The 25,610-nt window shown below is 39.4% G+C and overlaps 1 protein-coding gene, 1 long non-coding RNA gene and 1 other non-coding gene across 4 annotated transcripts; all 3 read right to left on the bottom strand.

The window, feature by feature from the left end:
• Positions 1-1,655: 1,655 nt before the first annotated feature.
• LOC148209628 (small nucleolar RNA R71) lies at positions 1,656-1,762 on the bottom strand. Its single transcript, XR_015793334.1, has one exon. It is a non-coding gene; the product is annotated as a small nucleolar RNA R71 (small nucleolar RNA).
• A 2,353-nt stretch (positions 1,763-4,115) lies between these two features.
• LOC148209629 (uncharacterized) lies at positions 4,116-12,598 on the bottom strand. The gene is made up of 3 exons (XR_015792585.1): positions 5,772-12,598; positions 5,646-5,687; positions 4,116-4,400 (listed from the first exon to the last, which is right to left on the bottom strand). It is a non-coding gene; the product is annotated as an uncharacterized LOC148209629 (long non-coding RNA).
• An 8,320-nt stretch (positions 12,599-20,918) lies between these two features.
• Positions 20,919-25,024, bottom strand: LOC148209630 (uncharacterized). 2 transcript variants are annotated; one of them, XM_088126864.1, is made up of 4 exons: positions 24,816-25,024; positions 24,305-24,401; positions 21,259-22,127; positions 20,919-21,154 (listed from the first exon to the last, which is right to left on the bottom strand). In XM_088126864.1, exons 3-4 carry the CDS (start codon positions 22,124-22,126, stop codon positions 21,147-21,149), a joined length of 876 nt encoding a protein of 291 aa, XP_087982990.1. In that variant the 5' UTR covers position 22,127; positions 24,305-24,401; positions 24,816-25,024; the 3' UTR covers positions 20,919-21,146. The 2 variants fall into 2 exon arrangements, with proteins under 2 accessions (XP_087982990.1, XP_087982991.1); XM_088126865.1 differs by lacking the exon at positions 24,305-24,401.
• Positions 25,025-25,610: the final 586 nt, after the last annotated feature.

The following is a 25,610-nucleotide window of genomic DNA, read 5'->3' on the forward strand; positions in this document are numbered from 1 at the left end:
AATTCAAGTTCTTACTTCTGTTCTTTGTTCATTCTGTTCTTTTAAAGTTCTTTAGCGAGCTTCAACTCCCCTCACGCTCAAGAGAGAAGTGGGTCAAACTAGAACTTCTTGTACGACTTATTTATTCATTTAAATTCAATGAAAAATAATTTCTTTATGTTTTCATGCATTTTCTTTCATTTAATTATGGTATAAATTAGCTATCCACCTCCTTGTGTAATGCTTTAGTCAAATGATTTGATTTTCAACACGCTCGGGATTTTGGCTAGATTGCGCCTGACACTTTTTTGGGTTGGTTTCTAAAAACTTCTCTTTTCGTCTTTTTTCCATTTGGCCAGTGGGAACTTGATTTATACACTAAAGTCCAACCTTGGGAAAGGTGAGTTAGGTAAAATAATAGGAAACCAATATGGGATGTGACTTAGGAATAAGCGCATAAAACATGGTCCTAGGCATAGGCCCTCGACCCATAATGCAAATGAGTTGGTAGATATTCTCTAGGATTGTAATCACACATATGCATATGATTGTAGGTTACCCTAGCCTCTGCAGCAACCAAAAGCGGTAGTGAAAGAGTAGAACTCAAATCCCAACAAAAGCCAGGAATTGCGCCTGATGTATTTTCCCAACATAGTGTGTTTTCCATGTTTTACCTCAAAACTAAGGTAGGAGACAAGGAGGTTGAGTTTTATTAAATTGCTTGTTAGTTAAAACCCCAAACAACAACATTTCATCACATTTTTCTTCCTAAATCCCAATTGCATATCTGAACCATTTACTTCTTAAAAATTGTTTTGAAAAGCAACAAGTCCCTAAGGATTCGACCTTGGATTACTTTCGAGTATTACTTGTGACTGTGTGCACTTGCATGAGTCTCTAATCTTTTTAAAGGTAGAGAAAGTCCCAACAAATTTTTGGCGCGATTGCCGGGACTTAAGTTTTCAAATCATATTATTTTCAAGTGAATTGTTTCATTGTGTGATTGTTGCATACCTCTGTCATTAGACTTAATTATTATATCTAACCTTTAATGGAGTTGTGTATGAACACATGGTCTGGTTGGTTGACCTTTGATCCAGAGATTGAAAGAACTCTTGAGAGGATAAGGCGTGAGTAGAGGTTGAGAAAAGAGAAAGAAACTCAAAAAGAGAAAGAAGTTGAAGAAGAAGAGACCATCGAAATGAATAGAAATCTATAAGATCCTCCACTACCATAAAATCCACCTGTGAATGGAGATATGGCAGGTGAAGGAGCAGCAGACCGAGTAGGAGAAATTCCCAATCCGATCCTTCTAGCAGATAACCGAGATGTAGCCATGCAAAACTATGTCACTCATGTGTTCCACAACTTAAATTCAGGGATAAATAATCCTTTACCCCGAGCCGAACAGTTCGAGCTCAAGCCAGTCATGTTCCAGATGTTGCAGACGATGGGCCAGTTCGCAGGATTGACTAAGGATCTTCTTTAGTCAAATAGCTAATGCATTTCAACTTCCTAGTGTCTCTGAGGATGTACTAAGATTAAAAATGTTTCCTTTTTCTCTCAGGGATGATGCAAGGACTTGGCTAAACGGACTATAACCAAATTCTATCAACACATGGGCGGAACTGAGGGAGAAAATTTTGGCAAAGTACCACACTTTGACCAGGAACGCAGACCTTCGAGAAGACATTGTGTCTTTTCGACAAAAGGAAAATGAAGTAGTTCAAGAAGCTTGGGAGGGTTTTAAGGAGTTATTGAGAAGATGCTCGAGCCATGGATTGCCCACATGTGTGCAAATTGAACAGTTCTATAGAGGATTGGATCGTTCATCAAGGATGATATTGAACACCGCAGCCAATGACTCATTGTTAGAAAAGTCGGTTAATGAGATCGTTGATATCTTAAACAAGATGACATAAATGACCAAGGCGAAATAGGAAGTTCATTGCCAAAGAAGCAAGTATCAGCCGGAGTCTTTGAGTTAGACATAGTAGCTTCAATGCAAGCCCAAATGGTGGCTATGAATCAGATGTTAAAGCAACTGACAATGGAGAAGGAAACCAAAACCGCCGATACTCGAATCTTCTCCTGTTTTACAAATTTCAAATATATCTTTTGTCTATTGTGGTGATAACCACTTGTATGAGAACTGTCCAGCTAATTCAGGGTCTATTTTCTATGTAGGTCAAGGTGCCCAGGCGGAACTTCAATTCGTATTCGAACACTTACAACCCTGGATGGAGGCACCATCCAAACTTTTCTTGGAGTAACCAAGGAGTAGCTAGTAGCAGTATGCAAGCACCCGCTCAACAATACAAGGAAAACTACACTTCTTCTAGTTTCCCAACTCAACCGGTGTCGCATCCACAACAATACAATCAGCAAAGAGGTCAAAATACTACTCAGAAAGAATTCATGACAAGAAGTAAAGCTTCAACAAAAGAGTTTATGACAATGACTGATGATGCGATAAGGAACTTGGAGATGCAAGTGGGGCAGATAGCAAATGACCAAAAATCTAGACCCCAAGGTACGTTACCTGGACACACAGAGAACCCGAAGCGAGATCGTGAGGGAAAGGAGCATTGTAAGGTGGTTATTACGAGAAGCGGACTAAGTTATGAAGGACCCTCACTTCTAGCTGAAGGAACTGATGCAATTACACCTATTCCTGCATCCACCTTCAATCCACAACAAGAAGAGAAAGCAGAACCCGTAAGTTCTGAAGAAAAAGGTAAGAAGGCAGATAAAGGTAAGCAAGTAGTGCCCAGCACTAGTCCACAGGTAGGTAATATTAAGATTCCTCCACATTTCCCCCAAAGGCTAGTTAGAAAGAATCAGGATAGTCATTTTAAGAAGTTCTTTGAGATTCTAAAACAGTTGCATATAAATATACCTCTCATAGATGCTTTAGAACAAATGCCTAACTACACTAAGTTTTTGAAAGACATCATATCTAGGCGTGAGAAGTTAGGTGAGCATGAGATGGTAGCCTTAAAAAAGTGTAGTAGTGATGCTCTAGGAAATCCATTGCCTGTTAAGTGTAAGGACCCAGGTAGTTTTACTATCCCTTGCTCAATAGAAGATAAGAACCTAAGAAGAGCATTGTGTGACTTAGGGGCAAGCATTAATCTTATGCCTCTTTCTGTCTTTAAAGAGTTAAATATAGGAGAAGTTCATCACACTATTATCACTTTACAACTAGCTGATAGGTCCATAAAGAAATTGGAAGGAAAAATAGAAGATGTGCTTGTTAAAGTCGATAACTTTATTTTTCCCGCCGATTCCATAATTTTGGATTGTGAAGCAGATCTTGAGGTGCTGATCATTCTTGGGAGGCTATTTAAAGCAACTGGAGATACGGTAATCAATGTTAGGAAAGGAGAGATCACGATCAAGGTCAATGATGAACAGGTAACCTTCAATGTCCTTGATGCGATGCGTCTCCTGGATGAAGTCGAGGAGTGCGCTACAATAGGGGCAATCATGGAGGAACTCCAGCAAATGATGGTGGAAGACTTAGAATCAGATTTGGAGGCCGCAGAAAAAGAAGCTAAAATTGCGCTTGGTGCAATTTTACCCCAATTTGAGCGTTTTGAGTTTTTGCAGCCAACTATAGCGGATTTGAAGGCCTTGCAACCTTCCATCATTGAACCTCTAGAACTATAGAAGAAACCCCTACCTTCTCATTTAAAATATGCTTATTTGGATTGAAACGATACTTGGCCATTATCATTTCTTCGTATTTGTCTAATGAACATGAATCTTTGCTTTTGCAGGTTTTATCTAAGTATAAGAGGGCTATTGGATGGACCATAACGGAAATAAGAGGAATTAGTCCTACATTTTGCATGCACAAAATCATCCTGGAGGAAGGAGCGACCAATTCTATTGAGTGTCAAAGGAGGCTTAACCCCAAAATGAAGGAGGTGGTCAGAATGGAAATCATAAAATGGTTAGATGCTGGAGTGATCTTGTAACGACCCAGAAATTTCCACACACCTCTAGGTCACATGAACTACTCAACTAATCAGTTTTAACCCCAATTACAACCTGCCAACTTCTTAAGCACATAAGCTTATAAAATCAAGCTCCAAAACCTCATCAAATTAACGATAAACCAATCTCAAAAATAAAAATGCAACAACGTTCGTGAACTACTTCACGAGGCAAGTTTATTGTTCAATCTAAATGATTCTAAGCAAATGGGATAAAGCTCAAATAAGCACCTAACCCGAGGCATAACTAACAACAAGGAAAAATCTCCCAATTATTCAAAGGTACATAATCCGTTTATTGGCCACAACCTGAGGCCCTAACAAAAGAATTAGACTAAATAAGAAAAACTAAGCAGCCTATAGTCCTCGCTTGTCAGGTCTCCCCCGTCCCATCAGCAAGGTCACCCTCGAGTCCTCCACCTGAAACAATCATTGTAGGGGGGGGGTGAGTATATACAATATACTCCATAAGTAGCCCTCACCAAGCACTCACAAACATCATGCTCATAACCATAAAGGAAAAACATGCATCGTCATGCTCTATCATTACAGTATGCGAACAACCATAGACATGCTTTACTGGTACATATATATTTATCCATAAACATGCTCTATAATACCCAATACTAACCACAACTCAATAAAAAAACAATTACCGTCCACCTGGCTTCTTAACACCTCAAATTCAACTATGATCACCTCAGTTGTTCGAGCTCTTCGAAACCATGCTTTTGGTAGTGTCAGCCCCTGGCAATTTATACCCAGAGCCCCGACACTAGTGCATCAACCCTCGACCATTTATACTCGAGGCCTCGATGTCTTACAATCTATTGGCCCTTGACCATTTATACCCAAGGCCCCAATAGTTCTCCTTCCGAAAGACTCCTTGCATCGACCCCCGACCATTTATACCCGAGGCCTCGACACTCATCTTTATCCAATATTGTTGTATCGACCCCCGACCATTTATACCCGAGGCCCTGACACTCACCCATTCACTTCATAATTTGTAAAACTCCACATATCGTTTCTAGCCTCCAACCAAGATTCCAGTACTAACCCTTTAATAACACCAACCACCACAACGCCCATCAACAGCCCCACCACTAGTATGATTTCAATGCATCTCACAACTCACCAACACATTTCAGCATGCTTCCACAACATAAACATCATTCTAATAGCAAAACAATAAACCAAACATGCTTTCACAACATACTAAATCTTAACAACAGCGCCACAGTGAGTTTAGTCATAACAGGGCATAGTCACCAAATTTCAAACGATTGGAGCCCAACACAATTCATCCAAACACTTAATATCCAACGTCCATATTCAATAAGCACTGCTGGATATAATAAAAATTCATGAGACACGCCAAACACGTCATACGAATTCAGACAACGAACATTTCCAAAATAAATTCACTTTAACGAACATTCCCTACAATCATACGTCATTCTACAACAGATCTCAGCAGTTCAACAATACAAAATTCACACTATTAACACCGACGGACATTCAACGCTAACCAGGCATAAAAAACTACATAACAAGAATTACACTGCACAACCACGTATCAGAACCAATATAAAGCATCATAAACAGTACATCGGCAACCAAATAACATACACCAACGCACGCACCCGCCCCCGTGCTACTTACAAACACTTGTCCTGAAGCTCCTAAGCTCGTGAGCACTTCCTACTACAAAAGAGCACGATCTCGTGGTTAGTAACCAATTAGAAACATTAAGTTATAAACGAAACCGAGTTTAGGTAGAGTCGTTACCTACTAACCCACACTAAAACAACTTGGGTTAGGAGTGGGTTGACGTCGAAGGGGTTCGGGCTCCTGATCTGAGTTCAAAAGGCCTTAAGCTTGCTGTCCCGACGTCTAAAGGTGATGAGTAATGCTGATTTAGGTCCGATTAGAGGCGGGTCAACGCCGAACCCATGCCGAAAAGAGTGGGTAATGCCGATTTGGGTTCAAATAAGAGGGGACCAACGTCGAACGTCATCGGAAGGCTGGAAAACGTCACCAAACTCGTTGGGCTTCACGAGTTCGGACTGTTCGGGGCAGTCGAAGTTTGCTGCACGCAGGAAAGGTCACGCGCCGCCACTGCACGACGCCGGCGCCGCTGGAATTCGCCGCAACTCCTCCAGTCCGCCGGGTTCGCTGCTCTTCACGCCGCCGCACGCTGCTACAGGCCGCCGCCGTCGGAGTCGTTGAGGGACGGGAGGGTCCACCGTTCGCCGCTGCCGTCGGGGAGGAAGCTCGCCGCTGCCGTGCTGCTTCGCCGGAGAACAAAAGGGGAGCTGCCGGCTGAACAAGAAGAAGAAGGAGAAACTTGGGGGGGCTGTCGGCTAAGAAACAAAGGGAGGGAAAGAGAAAAGAAAAGTGTTAGGGTTTTCCCCTTTTGTTTTGATTTAAAACAATTTTCCCATTAAGCCCAATCATCCAAGCCCAAACCCAAAGAAGGAGGAGTCCATTCCCTCAACCAAAGACCCAACACCAAGCTCGGTTAATAAACATTTAATTGGATTGTTAGAGCCCGATAATTATCGAAAAATTAAATTAATATTCACTATGAAATTTAAATAAAAATAATCTCCCGATTCGAGATTAACTGACCTGAGGGACTCGGGGCGTTACAGATCTACCCCATCTTAGATAGCAGCTGGGTTAGACCGGTTCAATACGATCCCAAGAAGGGTGGTATGACGGTGATTACAAATGACGACAACGAGTTGATCCCAACAAGGACGGTAACTCGTTGGAGAGTGTGTATGGACTACCATCGATTAAACAAGGTAACTCGAAAAGACCATTTTCCATTACCCTTTATTGACCAAATGTTTGATCGTCTTGCAGGGAAGGAATGATATTGTTTCCTAGCTGGGTATTCTGGTTACAACAAGATTACTATAGCTCTAGAGGACCAAGAAAAGACCACGTTCACGTCCCTATGGGACATTTGTGTTCTGGAGGATGCCGTTTGGTCTTTGTAACGCTTTCGCCACCTTTCAGAGATGCATGACTGCTATGTTTTCAGACATGATAGAAAGCACGATAGAGATTTTCATGGATGATTTTCCTGTGTTTGGTGAGTCGTTTGATGTTTGTTTAGAGAACTTAGAGAATGTTTTAAAAAGATGTGAAGAGACTAAACTCGTGCTTAATTTGGGGAAGTGCCATTTTATGGTACGTGAAGGTATAGTCCTAGGTCACAGAATTTCAGAAAAAGGAATTGAGGTCGATAGGGCCAAAATAGATGTGGTTGCCAAACTACCCCCTCCCGCTACTATAAAAGGTGTTAGAAGTTTCTTAGGACACACGGGTTTCTACCGCCGTTTTATAAAAGATTTTGCGAAAATTTCTAAACCTTTATGTCAGTTGTTGAAAGTTGATCGACCCTTTGTTTTTGATGAATATTGTTTGAAAGCTTTTAAGACACTTAAGAATGCACCTAGCTCAGCACCTATCATAATTGAACCAGATTGGAACTTGCCATTTGAACTAATGTGTGATTCAAGTGATTTTGCTGTAGGTGTGACGTTGGCTCAACGAAAAGGTAAAGTTCTTCATCTTGTTTATTATGCAAGTAAAACCTTGAATAGTAGTTAGTTAAACTATACTGTGACTGAGAAAGAACTTTTGGCTGTTGTTTTCGCATTTGATAAGTTTAGTTTATATTTGATTGAGACTAAAGTGATACTGTTTACTGATCATTCTGCACTTAAATACTTGTTTGCTAAAAAAGAAGCTAATCCTAGGTTGATTAGATGGATCTTGTTGCTACAAGAGTTTAACTTAGAGATAAAAGATAGAAAAGGAACAGAAAAACAAGTAGTGGATCATTTATCTAGGCTAGAATCTTCTTTGCAGCATGATAGTTGTGAGATTAAAGAGCATTTTGTGGATGAGTATCTTTTAGCTATTTCTGAAGTCCCTTGGTATGCTCATTATGCAAACTATTTGGTTAGCAAAATAATTCCTAATGATTTGAGTAAGCATCAGATAAAGAAGTTCTTTCATGATGTTAGGTTTTATAGATGGATGAACCTTTCTTGTTTAAACTAGGACTTGTCAATATTCTTCTTAGGTGTCTTGCTGAGCATGAACAGAAAGAGATTCTAGAGGCGTGCCACAAATCACCATATGGTGGACATTTCGCTGGACGTAAGACTGCAGCAAAGGTCCTCCAAAGTTGTTTCGTTTGGCCGTCTCTATTTCGAGATGCTCACATATTCGCTCAAGGTTGTGATCATTGTCAAAGATCAGATAACTTGACAAGGAAACATGAGATGCCTTTCAACCCAATATTGGAATTTGAACTTTTCAATGTTTGGGGCATCGACTACATGGATCCGTTCCCACCTTCATTCGGTAAGAATTACATTCTCTTGATTGTTGATTATGTCTTGAAATGGGTTGGGGCTTTGGCCACCCCTACTAACGATGCCAAGGTAGTTTCTCTCTTCTTGCAAAAGTTTATCTTCACTGGATATGATACACCTAGATGCTTGATTAGTAATGAGGGTACGCACTTTTTGAATAGGGCAGTAAGTAATTTGCTTCAAAAGTATAACATTCACCATAAGATTGCTACTGCATATCACCCTCAAACTAATGGACTAGCGGAGGTATCAAATAGAGCAATAGAGTCAATTTTAGAGAAGTCCGTGAATGTAAATAGGAAGGACTGGGCTATTAAATTTGATGATGCTTTGTGGGCGTATAAAACTGCATATAAAACTCCTTTAGGCATGTCCCTATATCGCATTGTTTTTGGTAAAACATTTCATCTTCCGCTAGAGCTAGAACATAAGAGCATATTGGGCTACGCGGAACCTAAAATTTTATTATGTTGTTGCAGGTGAAGCGATATTGCTTCAGTTACATGAGTTGGATGAGTTTCGCCAGTTTTCTTATGAGAATTTCAAGATGTACAAATAACAAACTAAGAAGTGGCATGATGAGAAGATAATGGACAAGAATTTAGAACCTCGAAACTTAGTTTTGCTTTTTAACTCTAGATTAAAGTTATTTCCAGGTAAGCTTAAGTGTAGATGGTCGGGCACATTCGTAGTTGAACATGTTTATCCAAATGGAGCGGTGGATTTAAAGGGTTCCAAAGGTAATATCTCTAAAGTAAATGAGCATCGGGTTAAGAAATATTACGGTGAGTATGTTGACAGAGGTAAAACCTCTGTATTATTGAAAAACCCGTGAGAAAATAGTGGAAACAGTCTCTCGGACTGTTTGGGGACTGTTTGGGGGGCGTCTTTTATGTAAAATATTTTTCGTCTCCTTTTTGTAAAATTTTTACATTTTCTTTAAGGCTTTTTTGTGTAGATTCCAAATCTAATTTTTGTTTTTGCATTTGAATTTTGCAGGATCAAGATCCGACCCCCGTCAACATTGCGCCAGGTGCAATTTAAGAGAACAAAAATCGATTTTTGAGTTATGGATTAGGGCTTTCGTGGGCTTTATGTGGGTTATGTTTAAATGGGCTTTGGGTTGTTTTTAAATCAAAAAGAGGCCCAATTTTAAACCCAATTATGTTTTTAATATGTTTTAAAACATAAAACAAAAAGCCCTACGATTTCAAAACACCCCATTCACGATTTTCACCAAGATTTTCTTGTTTTCAAATCTCCTCTCAAGAAATCTCAAACAATCTAAAAGTCTCTCTCATCTCTCTCTTTTTCGACACATTTAGGGTTTATTGGAGGGATTTTCGTTGTTGATCGTGAAGCAAGATCAACAACCATGGAAGGTTCATCTTCCTCCAAGCCACACGACAAAGAGAAGGAGAAGAAGAGAGTGTTGTTGCCTCCACCAACTTAACCGAATATGATTCCTCTTGAACCTCCTAGAATTTCTCATGAAAAATTAGTTTTTGATCCTAGGGAACAAGAAGAAAATATTAGGAAGCTATAAGAATGAACCCTAGGAGAAATCTATCCATAGGTGGTCCAAATTATGAAAAAAGTCAATATGGAATCTCATGATGCTACAATTAATAAAGAAGGTTCTAGTGAGAAGAAATTAGGAGGTGTTAGTAATGTCTATCTTCAAAAAAATAAATTTTTAGAGGAAAAAGGTGCTGCTTTAGATGAAGAAATTGCTAAACTTCAAGAGAGAGCGGAGATGTTCAGTAAAAATAATGAAATTAGGGATAAAGAGAATGAGAGGGTTTATGCAAAAGTTGAGGAATTAAACATAAAATGGCAAGAATTCATGGAAAACTCAAAGAAACTGAGTGAGGAGATTCAACTTGTGTTAAATAGCATGAGTATACGTCGTAGGATGAATCTTTCTCAAGATAACCCCGTTTCCGAGTCTTTAGACTGTCTGTCCCTCCCCCTGTTTCCACTATTGTTGCTGTGCATGTTGAAGGTCAAGAACAGGTTAGTGGGGACTTAGAACACGACACGGAGCCCTTGGAGCATTCAGATTCGGCCACGGTATAAATTCAGTGCCGAATTGCGCCTGGCGCAATTATGAATGAGACTCCACCGGCCACTCTACAAGGTATTTTGTCTCCATCTTTTCCAGATCCAATCTTGACTAAAAAGCCCCTAGTTTTTGATGATTTAGAACAGGAAAGGACAACGCTGAAAATTGCCGAAATTTTGGTGGCGTTGAATGAAGCAAGGGGAGAGGATTCATTAGAGGATGATGGAAACAGTGGGGCAACACAAAGACAATTGAATGTCGATAGAGAGGATGAAGATCTTGGAGAATTACCCCAAGAAGTGCATGGAGATGAGTTTCAAGAAGAAGAAGAAAACGACGATATCTCACAATATGAAGTGAGAGTACGAACTCCGGTGCACGAATCTCAGCAAGATGACGAGGAGCCCCGTGCACAAGAGCAAGAAGGAACATCTGGTCCTGTGGATGTCCGTAGTAAGGCCATGGAGGAATCATCTTCCTCTTCTTCACAAGGTAAGACCCCTTCTTTGTCGAGTTTGAATGTTTCTGACCCAAAAGAAGAAGAAAATGGCAGAAATTGCGCCTGCCGCAATTTTTAGGCTTAGGACCGGAGCCGCTGTATCACGTTTGGCTGCCCAAAAAGAAGCCGAGGCTGGTCCATCTAAAAAAGCCAAGAGGACTACGGTGCATAGAGGGGCAAAAGAGCCACTTGATGAGGCCAATGAGGAGGAGTCCGATTCTACCGAATAAACACCATCAAGAGTAAAAAGGATGAGATTGGAGGTGCGAAGGCCCAACTTCACAGCACGTGAAATTCTACTTGAGAGGGGTTTTGATGAGGCCTAAGAGCCGGTGCCGGAATATGTTAGGAGGAAGCTTGTGGAGAATGGTTGGGAGTCGTTATTTGCCTCAACTAGGTGTGTATTTGAAGCCTTGGTGAAAGAGTTTTATACTGCCATCAACCCAAACCCAGGAGATATAGTGAGAGTACGGGGTAAAGTAGTAAAATTCTCGCCTTCCATTATTAATACTCACTATGGTTTGTTAGATATTTTTAATGCCATGGGTAATGAGATTTTGGTGCATCCATCGGATGAGCAAGTGGATGAGGCACGTAGACTTATTTGTTGACCACATAAGACATGGACTGTCTCAACCATGGGAAAGCTTTCCTTAAAGCCGCTTGACATCAATGAGCAAGCGACGGTTTGGACGTATGTGGTGAAGAACCGGTTGATACCCACTTCTCACGATTCCTCCATTAAGCGTAATATGGTGATGATGGTGTACATCCTCATGAAGGGTATTGAGTTCAACTTTGGGGAACTCATAAGAAACGAAATTCGGAATTGTTCAGAGAAAATGGTAGGTCCTCTAGTTTTTCCTGGACTAATAACTGAGTTATGCTTGCAGGTAGGAGTGGAGGCCGATGATGCGAATGTAGTGACTCCCAAGAAGCCGGTCACATCTCTAAGAAGAGTTCGAGAGTATTCCATTGTTTGAGTGGACGATTCTCCCATTACCGCCGCGTATCCTGAGACCCGAGGGGTGGTGACTAGGGAGCAATATGATGATCTTAGACAGAAGTACGAGCTTCTTTTGGTTACTCAACGGGCCACATGTGAGTTCCTCAAGAAGATATGCGGTGATGAAGCACCTTCATTCCCCAATGAGCTTGTAGCCGACTTACCATCTTCTTCCCGTCATCCTACCAAGTCACCGACGATGAGTCTTCCGATGATGAATAGTGGAGTATCTCCCTCTCTTTGCTTTGATATTTGGATATAGATTTTGTATGTTAGGTTGTTTAGTTTAGGTTGCATATTAGGTTGTGTAGGTTGTTTTTTCTTTTAGTTTGCGTGATAGGTTGTTTAAGCTTAGTTTTTGTTTTAGGTTAGTTGTTGGGATGTTATACTGTTAGGAAGGTATATACGTTGTGTTTTTGCATATGTTTAAAGTTCAAAGTTTGCATGCTTCCTTATTCTAGCTACTAGCTTGTCCTTGGCTTCATCAATGCATCTTTTCTAACATCTCAACATGTTTTTTCTTGTTATAGCTACATGTTTCTTCCTTGTTCATGCTTCCTTGTTTTTTCTTTTGAATGAAATGCTTTCCTTTGTTCTTTGTTTTTGTATCATGTCGATGAGGATTCTTAAAGGCATGAATAGGTTAGATTTACTAGTTATATGATAAAGCCATAAGTCATTTTCCATTCTTTTTGTTTTTGTTATAAAACTGTGTTATGCTTCTTTTTGTTTTGAAACCTTAACTTTTTCATTACTTTGGAAGTCTTTGTCCTTTTTGTTCCAAAATTTTGCATCTCTCAAAATTTCTTTCCCTAGTGAGGACACTGTTTCCCTTAAGTCTAGGTGCGACGATGTGTGTCTTTTTGTTTTAAGAAAGAAAATACTTTTTACATTTCGAAAAAGAGTCAACAAGAAAATGCAAGCAATAAAAAGGAGTCTTATGTAAAAAGAGTCATATGCAAGAAAATATTTTCGAAAGAAAGAGTATGAAAAAGATTCATAAAAGAAGAAAAACAAGCCAGAAAAGAGTCTTGAGAGAAAATAAGAGTGAGGAAAAGAAAAGAAAAAGTGAGAGTAAGAAAATAATGGTAAGAAACATGAGAGGAAAGAAAACACACTTATTTTCGCGAGTCCCACTATAGACATTCATTTTCTTTAAATGGGTGGCGTTAGCATCTTGGAGAGTAGTAGCCTACATATTAAGGTGACTTCGTGAAAACCATTGTCGACATCATTTTATGTCGGGTTGCTACCTAACGAGATTCTATGAGTGGATGTGGTTTGAAGCCGATGTTAGTGTGTTGAAAACCTCATGGGCTAGTAGCCGGTCCACTTGATGTAAAACTTTTTGAATCAAAACGGAAGTGTGCATATTCCTTGGTTTTGTAAAAGAGTTTTGTGTTTTAGAAAACAAAAGGATTTAGAATCATTTTTATTTTCAAAGCAAAGGATGGTTTATGGTTTGTTGGTTTGAGATTAAAGTTAGGACGTTTAGCTTGTGGAGCCTTTCCTGATACTTATATGGTTCATTAACTTAGAAGACTTGGATTGTTGATCATTCTAGCATGTTGATTGTTTTAGATTTTTTGTTGTTGTTTTTGCTTGAGAACAAGCAAATGGCTAAGTTTGGGGGTGTGTTAGGGTTGACTTTTTACTGCAGAAACATGTGTCGGTAGCCCTGTTGACAAAGTTTTTTACCCCTTTCCCATTATTATTTGCCAAAAACGACCAAATATTCTAAAAGTAAAACATGCATAAATTATTTTTGCATAAAAGTCAAACTATGGTACTGTAGGAAAAATATGAGATAAATACGGTCAAAGATGGAAGAGAATAACAGAATTCTGTTTTTGCAGAATTGCGCCCGGCACATTTTTGGAGGACAAAATGTCAAAACACACGTTTTGATTAATGAAGGGCAAGAAGGACATTTCCCACATGTTCGAAAGAGTGAGTTCAAGTCTAATTGAGGTGGTTAGGTGAATGTCAACCCGTTTCCACCTAAAATGGAGGGGAGTTTCAACCAACCTATGGTGCTATAAAAGGGAGCCATCCATCCAGCAGAATTCCATCCCTTCCAAGCTTCATTTCATCTTCTTTTAGATGCTCTCTAGTTGTAGAACACGTTTATAGGGTTTATGTTCATGTTATAGTTGTTCATTTCTCTGTTTTCTACGCTTTTACCTTTTGTATTGCTTTTAATTCAAATTCTTACTTTCGTTCTTTGTTCATTCTGTTCTTTTACAGTAATTTAGCGAGTTTCAACTCTTTTCACACTGGAGAGAGAAGAGGGTCAAGCTAGAATTCCTTATACGACTTATTTATTCATTTAAATTCAATGAAAAATACTTTCTTTATGTTTCGTGCATTTACTTTCATTTAATTATGTTCTAAATTAGCTATCAATCTCCTTATGGAATGCCTTATTCAAATGATTTGATTTTCGACACGCTCGGGATTTTGGCCAAATTGGGCTTGACACTTTTTTGGGTTGGTTTCTAAAAACTTATTTTTACGTCTTTTTTCCATTTGGCCAGTGGGAACTTGATTTATACACTAAAGCCCAGCCTTGGGAAAAGTGAGTTAGGTAAAATAATAGGAAACCAATATGGGATGTGACTTAGGAATAAGTGCATAAAATATGGTCCTAGGCATAGGCCCTCTGACCCATAATGCAAATGAGTTGGTAGATATTCTCTAGGACTGTGATTACACATAGGCATATGATTGTAGGTTACCCTAGTCTCTGCAGCAACCAAAAGCGATAGTGAATTGCGCCTGGTGCATTTTCCCAACATAGTGTGTTTTCCATGTTTTGCATCAAAACTAAGGTAGGAGACAAGGAGGTTGAGTTTTATTAAATTGCTTGTTAGTTAAAACCCCAAACAACAACATTTCATCATATTTTTCTTCCTAAATCCCAATTGCATATTTGAACCATTCACTTCTTAAAAATTGTTTTGAAAAGCAACAAGTCCCTGAGGATTCGACCTTGGATTACTTCCGAGTATTACTTGTGACCGTGTGCTCTTGCACTAATCTCTAATCTTTTTAAAGGTAGAGAATGTCCCAACACATGGTCCAGTTAGTTGAAATTTGATCCATAGATTGAAAGAACCTTTAAGAGGAGAAAACGTGAGTAGAGGTTGAGAAAAGAAAGAGAAAATCAAAAGAGAAAGAAGTCGAAGTAGTTGAAGTAATTGAAGAAGTTGAAGAAGAGACCATCAAGATTAATTGAAATCCACAAGATCTGCCACCTCCACAAGATCCACCTGTGAACGGAGATATCGCGGTGAAGGAGCAGAAAACCGAGCTGGAGAACTGCCTAATCCGATCCTTCTAGCAGATAATTGAAATGTAGCTATGCAAAACTATGTTACTCGTGCATTTAATAACTTAAATTATGGGATAGACAATCCTTTACTCCAAGCTGCACAGTTCGAGCTCAAGCCAGTCATGTTCCATATGTTGCAGACGATGAGCCAGTTTGGAGAATTGACTAACGAAGATCCCTATTCCCATCTCAAATCTTTTATTGAAATAGCTAAATGCATTTCAACTTCCTGGTGCCTCTGAAGATGCAATAAGACTAAAATTGTTTCCTTTTTCTCTCCGAGACAATGCAAGGACTTGGCTAAATGCGTTATAACCAAATTTTATCACTATGTGGGTGGAATTGACAGAGAAATTTTTAGCGAAGTACCATACTTTGACTAGGAACGCAGACTTTCGAAAAGACGTTGTATCTTTTTGACAAAAGGAGAACGAATTAGTTCAAGAAGTGTGGGAGCATTTTAAAGAGTTACTTAGAAGATGCCTGGGCCATGGATTGCCCGCATGTGTGCATATAGAACAGTTCTATAGGGGATTGGATTGTTCATCAGGAATGATGTTGAACACCACAGCCAATGGCTCATTGCTATAGAAATCGGTTAATGAGATCGTTGATATTTTGAACAAGATGACAGACATTAATGAACAAGGAGAAGTAGGAAGGTCATTGCCAAATGAAGCATCAGCTGGAATTTTTTTAGTTAGATGCAACAACTTCAATGCAAGCTCAAATAGCAGCCATGAATCTATTGAGTGTGTTGCCCTAAACTCGTAGTTTGTATTTTGTGTAAAAACAAATGTATATTCAATAAAGTTTTATTCAATAAATTTGTTGTTGAATTCATAGCATTGCATTGTCCAAAATCCAATAAACTAAATATCCGAGGTTATTTTAGTGTAACCGGGACAGTATATGTACTGGGTATATATTTGATATACTGGGTATATAATTGATATACCCCTGATATACGAGGTATATGTTTGATATATAAAAATCCAGCACTTTGCTTATCTTCCCTTTGCCTTTACTTTATTTTTAGTTAAGAGAGTTGTGTTTTTGGAGGAAAGAGCACGTGACACTCCCCCTTGCTTGAAAGAGAAGGGCGAAGCTCTCAATCCCGATAAAAACTCTCCGTTAGTTAACTTTTGTTTTTCACACATGCATTCCACATTCAACCATTTTACTTGCTGTATTTTCTTCAATATGTCTTTCTAAATTCCCGTCTCTAGCCCGGTTATGGATAGTTAGCCTTTTATGTCTAAAAAGGGTTGCTAAGAAGTAGTGTTTTTGCTTTCCATTCATTGCTCAACATGTTTTCCCAAAAAGTTAGGATTTAGAGAAGGCCACTGTAAGTCTTAACAAGTCAATACTGAAAAAGTTGCTTATTTGCATTGTTGAGTGGTTAAACCGAGGAGAGGAGCGCCTTAGACATAAGGGTTCCGCTTAAGTAGCCTAGACATAGGACCTTAACCCGAGGTTGCGACTATTTCCATCCTAAAACTAAGATATCTCTCATAATAGACATATTAGGGAATGTCTTAGGACTTTGAACTTGCTTAGACATAAGTCAAGTGAGAAGCGTAGTCGTTGGTTTCTAAAGTAAAATGCATATTATCCTTAGCATGTCCTTGATTCTTTGTTGGCTAACTTGAAGTAATTCGGGCTAGGTTTTATCATTATAAGTCCAAATCCCAAATCCAAAACCATTATTTGTGACCACTTCCCATTTTACAAGAATCACTCATTTCAACATTCACTATTCTTTAAAACTTTAGAGTTTGGAAATTATTTAGAAGTCCTTGAGGATCGATACTTGGATACTCCATCCATTTTATATTACTCTGACAGGTGTGCGCTTGCATCTATATAATTGTTACCACGCTTAGTGCGTGCGTTCAGCATAAACGCCCAGTCAACAACCCATAACTAAAGCAGTTTTAAATACCGAGTTGTTTAAAAATGCTAGAACCCAAAATAAAAGGCAAAATGTTTCTCACAAGAAAATACCTATCTTTGGTAGTTAATATTAGGTCACATTAATCTCAATAGGATTGGGAGGTTGGTTAAGAATGACATTCTAAGTGAGTTAGAAGACGATTCTTTACCACCATGTGAGTCTTGTCTTGAAGGCAAGATGACTAAAAGACCTTTTACTGGAAAAGGTTATCGAGCCAAAGAGCCCTTAGAACTTATACATTCAGACCTTTGTGGTCCGATGAATGTTAAAGCTCGAGGAGGGTATGAATACTTCATCTCTTTTATAGATGATTATTCAAGGTATGGTTATTTATACCTAATGCAACGTAAGTCTGAAGCCCTTGAAAAGTTCAAGGAGTACCAGACTGAAGTTGAAAATCAATTAGGTAAAACCATTAAAACACTTCGATCTAATTGGGGTGGAGAGTATATGGACTTAAGATTCCAGGACTATATGATAGAACATGGAATCACATCTCAACTCTCAGCCCCTGGTACACCTCAACAAAACGGTGTATCCGAAAGGAGAAACAGAACCCTGTTGGACATGGTTCGATCAATGATGAGCTATGCTCAGTTGCCTAACTCATTTTGGGGTTACGCAGTGGAGACTGCACTTTATATTTTGAACGTAGTTCCATCAAAGAGTGTTTCTGAAACACCCTTTGAGCTATGAAAGGGTCATAAAGCTAGTTTACGTCATTTCCGCATTTGGGGATGCCCGGCACATGTGTTCATGACTAACCCAAAGAAATTGGAACCTCGTTCAAAAGTATGCCTATTCGTAGGTTACCCTAAAGAGACGAGAGGTGGTCTCTTCTTCGATCCTCAAGAAAACAGAGTTTGTTTCGACAAATTCCACTTTCTTGGAAGAAGACCACATTCGAGATCATAAACCACGGAGTAAGGTAGTGATTAACAAGATTTCCAAAGAGGCTACAAATACGTCAACAAGAGTTGTTGATTAAACTGGCACTACAACAAGAGTTGTTGATGAAGCCAGTACATGACGTCAGTCACATCCACCTCAAGTATTGAGGGTGCCTCGACGTAGTGGAAGGATTGTGTCACAACCTGACCGCTATGTGGGTTTAACTGAAACCCAAGTTGTCATTCCTGATAACGGCGTCGAGGATCCATTGACCTACAAAAAGGCAATGGAAGATACGGACAAGGACAAATGGGTCAAAGCAATGGACCTGGAAATGGAGTCGATGTACTTCAATTCCGTTTGGGAACTTGTAGATCAACCCAACGGGGTAAAACCCATAGGGTGCCAATGCATCTATAAGCAAAAACGAGACGCCGAAGAAAAGGTACATACCTATAAGGCGAGACTTGTGGCAAAAGGCTACACACAAAGGGAAGGGGTGGACTATGAAGAAACCTTCTCCCCTGTAGCTATGCTTAACTCCATTAGAATACTTTTGTCCATTTCCACATATTATAACTATGAGATATGGCAAATGGACGTCAAGACTGCTTTTCTGAATGATAATCTTGAAGAAAGTATTTATATGTCTCAACCCGAAGGGTTCATAGTTCAAGATCAAGAGCAAAAGGTTTGCAAGCTTAAACGGTCCATATATGGACTGAAACAAGCATCTCGATGTTGGAACATAAGGTTCGATACTGCGATCAAATTTTATGATTTTGACCAAAACGTTGATGAGCCTTGTGTATACAAGAAGGTCGTCAACAACATACTGAGCTTCTCCCAAATCCTTCATTTGGAACTCAGTCGCTAGCCACTTCTGTATGTCAGTAAGGTATCCTACATCATTCCCAATGAGTAGAATATCATCCACATACAACACTAAGTCGGCTACAGTGTTGTTAACGATCTTCTTGTATACACAAGGCTCATCAACGTTTTGTCAAAACCATAAGATTTGATTGCTGTATCGAACCTTATGTTCCAAGATCGAGATGCTTGTTTTAGTCGATATCTGGACCGTTTAAGCTTGCAAACCTTTTGCTCTTGACCTTGTTCTATGAACCCTTCGGGTTGAGACATATAAATACTTTCTTCAAGATTGCCATTCAGAAAAGCAGTCTTGACGTCCATTTGCCTTATCTCATAGTCATAATATGTGGCAATGGACAAAAGTATTCTAATAGACTTAAGCATAGCTACAGGGGATAAGGTTTCTTCATAGTCCACCCCTTCCCTTCGTGTGTAGCCTTTTGCCACAAGTCTCGCCTTATAGGTCTGTACCTTTCCTTCGGCGTCTCGTTTTCGCTTGTAGATCCATTTGCACCCTATGGGTTTTACCCCGTCAGGTTGATCTACAAGTTCCCAAACGGAATTGAAGTACATCGACTCCATTTCCAGGTCCATTGCTTTGACCCATTTGTCATTGTCAGTATCTTCCATTGCTTTCTTATAGGTCAATGGATCCTCGACGCCGTCATCAGGTATGACAACTTGAGTTTCAATTAAACCCACATAGTGGTCAGATTGTGACACAATCCTCCCACTACGTCGAGGCACCCTCAACACTTGAGGTGGATGTGACTGACGCGATGTGCTGGTTTCATCAACAACTCTTGTTGTAGTGCCAGTTTGATCAACAACTCTTGTTGACGTGTTTGTAGCCTCTTCGGAAATCTCGTTAATTACTACCTTACTCCGTGGTTTATGATCTCGAACATGGCCTTCTTCTAAGAAAGTAGCATTTGTCGATACAAACACTCTGTTTTCTTTATGATCGAAGAAGAGACCACCTCTCGTCTCTTTAGGGTAACCTACGAATAGGCATACTTTTGAAAGAGGTTCCAGTTTCTTCGGGTTAGTCATGAGCACATGTGTCGGGCATCCCCAAATGCGAAAGTGACGTAAACTAGGTTTACAACCCTTCCATAGCTCAAAGGGTGTTTCAGAAACACTCTTTGATGGAACTACGTTCAAAATATAAACTGCAGTCTCCACTGCATAACCTCAAAACGAGTTAGGCAACTGAGCATAGCTCATCATTGATCGAACCATGTCCAACAGGGTTCTGTTTCTCCTTTCTGATACACCGTTTTGTTGAGATGTACCAGGGGCTGAGAGTTGGGACGTGATTCCATGTTCTATCATATAGTCCTGGAATCTCAAGTCCATATACTCTCCACCTCGATCTGATCGAAGTGTTTTAATGGTTTTTCCTAATTGATTTTCAACTTCAGTCTTGTACTCCTTGAACTTTTCAATGGCTTCAGACTTATGTTGCATTAGGTATAAATAACCATACCTTGAATAATCATCGATAAAAGAGATGAAGTATTCATACCCTTCTCGAGCTCTAACATTCATCGGACCATAAAAGGTCTGAATGTATAAGTTCTAAGGGCTCTTTGGCTCTATAACCTTTTCCAGTAAAAGGTCTTTTAGTGATCTTGCCTTCAAGACAAGACTCACACGGTGGTAAAGAATCGTCTTCTAACTTACTTAGAATGCCATTCTTAACCAACCTCCCAATCCTATTGAGATTAATGTGACCTAATCTTAAGTGCCAAAGATAGGTATCTTCCTTTTGAGAAACTTTTTGCCTTTTATTTTGAGTTCTAGCATTTTTAAACAACTCGGTATTTAAAACTGCTTTCGTTATGGTTGGTCTTAGCACATACAAGTTGATTTCAAGCAAAGCATAACAAATATTAACACCTTTTCTCGAAATAAACGCTTCATTCATATGAAAAGAAATTGAATACATATGTTCCAACAAACAAGAAATTGAAAGTAAGTTCCTTTTAATTTTAGGAACAACATACACATTATCTAATAATATATACATATTCTTATTTGTAAACAACTTGAGCTCCCCTACCGCCATAGCTGAGACGACCTCTCTCGTTCCAACCTTGAGAGTCATTTCTCCGGCGTCAAGCTGCCTTCAGGAACTAATTCCCTGAAATGAAGAACAAACGTGATTAGTGGCTCCTTAATCCAGTATCCAAGCGGAGCCATAATGCTCCTCTCAACATGTTTCCAATACAAGTAAATCATATTTACCTTCGTTGGCTTTCTTCTTTTCAGCCAAGTACTTTGGGATGTTGCGCTTCCAATGCCCGTCCATATTGCAGTGGAAACACTTTCCTTTCTCTGCAACCTTGACCTTGCCTTTCTGGGCAGCAACAGCTGAGTTAGGTTTAGACCCTTTACCAGCAGCCTTCTTCTTCTTAAAAGTCTTACTTCCAGAAGAAGAGGGCGTAGACCTCGTTCCAGAGGACGATCCTCTGTTGAACCTCTTTGAGGTGGCAACATTTGCCTCCCCTTCTTGTCCCTTACATTTCATAAGAGACTGGTAGGTCTGCAGCTCGTTTAGGAGCGTGCTAAGAGTGTACTCCAGCTTATTCATAATCGCATTGCTGCGGAATGGAAGGAAACTCTTCGGAAGAGATTCCAGAATAAAGCTGACCTGACTCTGCTCGTCTATGACGGCCCCGTTCGACTTAGCCACGTTGAAGTGGACCATCAGGTTGAGAACGTGTTCTCGCACTAAAGAGCCCTCCTTCATGCGGGAGTTGTAAATGAACTTAAGGGCTTCATGTCGAGCCTGTGAGGACGGTTGTCCAAACATCCTCTGCAGCGAGTCCATGATTTCCTTAGCGGTGACCGTGTCCTCGTGCTTCTTGGCAAGCACATCAGATATGTTCGCCAAGATGTAGACCTTGGCCTTGTCATTGGCCTTAATCCACCTGTCATAGGCGTTGCGCACTGCCACAGTGGCGTTAGGCGCAGGAGCTTGAGGACAATCCTTTTGCAAGACGAACCTAAGATCATCTATCACGAGAATAGTGTTTAGGTTTGACTTCCATTGTTTGTAATTTTCGCCACTAAGTCTTTGCGCGGCTAAGAGTGGAATAATGGAAGTAGACATGCTGAAAGTAAAAACAAATCTATATTAGTTTCATGAATTAACCTTTTAAACCCAATCAAAATTTTAGCAAAAGTAATTAAGCACCCTAACAAAATTGTTTTGCAACGACGCTTCAGTGATTTAGAGCAACAACCACCGTAGGGCGGACAGGTACTCCTTCACTGAATTGAGACATTGTCAACTAAATTTTACACCAGAATAACTCTTATTCCTATAAATTTTAGTCATCGTTTATTTGGTCAGGAAATTGCTAACTAACTTAACAACTCCTCGTAAGTGTGGCCCAACATTTTTGGACCTCAGAGGTCCACCCCAATAATCCTGCCGTAGGGAAGGAAAATATTGGAGCAAAACCTAAGAGACTCCTATCCATTTCTGGAGTTTGCTTTGGTTTTGATTTCCATACAATGAACCCTCCGTAGGGATGGTCGCTCCAGGACGACACGCAGGTCATGTATAAAACCTCACGGTGCAAACCAATGGCGGAGACCGCAGGATGTGTTGTCACACGTTCTTCTCCCACTTACTATGAACACTATCTCCATTCACCTCGATATTGAACCATGCAAACACCTTCCGTAGGGAAGCCGCGCCCAGGGCGACACGAGGCCGAGCATGGAACTCACAACGTGAATTTAAAGGAGAACGTGAGAGAGAGAGTAAAGTATGTTATATATACGCTGTATATTACATATTCTCTTTTGCTCCCACTTAGTATTCTAAGACTAGGGTATATTACTTAGATAAATCCCGGCTAAGTGAAATTAACTAAGTGTATTTTTAGTCGGCCCAATATAACTATTATATCGGAAGTTGTACAATAATGTTTTAGTTCGTTAAACACTTTAATAAACCAACGACATTATTGCTTGTATATAAAATATTGACTAATTCAACCCCAGGTCGGTTCCCAGGTAGAGGTGTTCCCTTACGGTCAGCTTAAATACCTCAGCCTAGACATAACCTTCCTTAGACAGGGTTCCTTTATAGACAACATTTTATATTTAGTCTTTTATTATTTCATTTTAAACCTAGTTAAAACCAAATAAAAGACTACCCCCTAATCACATTAGAAGATATAACCTAAGCTCTAATTAATTTTAAACCATTTTAAAATTAATTAACTTAGACCTTATGTTTCCATGCAACTCTTTATTACAGATTTTAATTTCTATCTACCACATTTTATAACTCTTATAAAATTTAAGAAATTAAAACTATAAACATGCATTGAATGCATACATTAATATGACAATTATATTATCCAAAATAATGTCATGCTCAATGCAACTTTATTTTCATCTAATTAATACAACACTTATATTAATTATGAAAATAAAACATGCATACATACATTATAACACTTATAAGTATATGATGCATGACCATACATACATACTATATATCAAACATACATATTATGCATGTAACATATGGTGGGATTTTAAAACTATATGGCATACAATATGCTATATGATTTTAATTAAAATATACATTCATAATGCATAAAATAATTAAATAGCAAAGTTGGAACGGTTTTTGGCACCCTAAGAAAACGAAATAATACAAAATTAGAAAATTGACTGCATCCGCCCTCGAACCGCGAACCAGAGCCTCGGAACCGCGTCGAAAGACATCCGGGACAGCGCCTCGGCGCCTAAGGGCAGCGTCGCGGCGCCCTGGCATGGCGCCATTGCGCTACAATGCGCCGCGGCGCTACAGTGCAGCGCCGTGGCGCTGTGTGCTGTCCCGCAGCGCCATGGCGCTGCTGCATAGCGCCATGGCGCTGTCTGCGCAGTCTGCTTCGTCTTCTTCGCTGTTTTCTGCAACTTTTCACTCAATCCGACGCCACGAACGACTTTCGAGCGACACAGACTTACAGAAACAAAACAGAAACATAATGCCCAAAACACCGGACCCTTACATGATCGAATCACGAAGAAAAACGCTATCTAAGTGACAAAAATCCAGAAATTTTCCAACCCGCAAACCCATATTTCGAAAATGTGAAATCACCCACCAAACACAGCGTTTTTTATCCCAAAAAATAAGAACTACAACTTGGCTCTGATGCCAATTGATGGGATGTGAATCCCAGAGCGGAAACGGATTTTCGTTGCTGATTTTCGGGATACAAAATTGAGTTTTAAAGAAGAAAATACAGGGGAAATTCCAAACCTTTGAAGAACGTTTCTTCAATGAATTCCCCTCGAACACCACCACCGGATCTTCCTCACTATCCTCTTGGGTCTCGGGATCGTGCTTGTGGTAGCACCTTAATCGAAGAGAGGGAGAAATTTAGAGAATTTTGAGAGAAATCGTTGGGAGTTTTTTTTTTCTTCTGTTCTGTAACAAACGTTCTTCACCTTCTCCAACACTTGGAGAAGAAGAAGAAGGGTGACGTGGGGTAACTCCCTACGTCACAACACCTCCCACTCCCCTGCAATTTTGCAGGGGAGTTAATATTAAATATTAATAATAATAATAATATTAATATTAATATATATATATAATATAATAATAATTAAAATATATATAATAATATATATATTGATAGAGAAAATACATACATGCGCAGCGGAAGTGAGCAAGAATCGAAATAACAATCTAGATGCATAATACAACCTAGGATTAAACATGCATGATCATACATTATGATGCTTAGAGATAAGTAGAGAAAAATACAAACCTTTGTAGCTTTTCAAAAATCTTCAAATAGCTCCAATGAAGGACCACCAAGAGATCTTCCTAGCTATTCTCAAGGCTTGGAATAGAGTGGTGGGACTCTTTTTAGAGAAGGAAAAAATTAGAGAAAAGTGGAGCTAAAAGGAGTTATGTAAGCTTTTTGAAAACACATCAAATGGCCAAAGGTTCCAAGAAATCTTGATGTTTGAACAAAAGTCTTCTTAAATAGGCAAATTACATGCAACTCTTGCATGTCAAAGTTCACCAAAAGCTTACAACACATATTCCACTCATGCATGGCATGACTAAGTGTCAAAATGCATGTCTAAGTTCACCAAAAGCTTACAACACACATTCCACTCATGCATGGCATGGCTAAGTGTCAAAATGCATGTCTAAGTTCACCAAAAGCTTACAACACACATTTCACTTATGCATGCATGGCTAAGTGTCAAAAAGTGGATTTTTGAGATTATTTAAATGTTCCACTCAACAAGTTAGTGGAATTTTCCACCAACTTGGTTAAAAACATTATTTTAATCTACTTTAGTCAACCTTTGACTTTCTCTGGTCAAAGTCAACTATTTGACTTTTTCCAAAATCCGATGTTTGATGAAATCCATGCCTCCGATTATGAATCCGCATTCATAATTTTAATATTTAAATCCTATTTAAATATTTTGTCCAAATTTCTCAAATTGATATCATATATCAATTACTTAATCATATCTCATATGATTAACCTAATTCGTACGATTTGAATTATTCCTTTAAATTATTCCAAGTTTATTCCTATATG

The sequence above is a fragment of the Momordica charantia genome, assembly GCF_013281855.1.
Source record: "Momordica charantia cultivar OHB3-1 chromosome 8 unlocalized genomic scaffold, Mcharantia_2.0 BLBB01000008.1, whole genome shotgun sequence".
In the NCBI taxonomy this organism is placed as follows: domain Eukaryota; kingdom Viridiplantae; phylum Streptophyta; class Magnoliopsida; order Cucurbitales; family Cucurbitaceae; genus Momordica; species Momordica charantia.

Excerpts from the sequence above, each read along its gene's own strand:
- LOC148209630 (XM_088126865.1), bottom strand. The coding sequence starts at position 22,126 with ATGTCTACTTCCATTATTCCACTCTTAGCCGCGCAAAGACTTAGTGGC.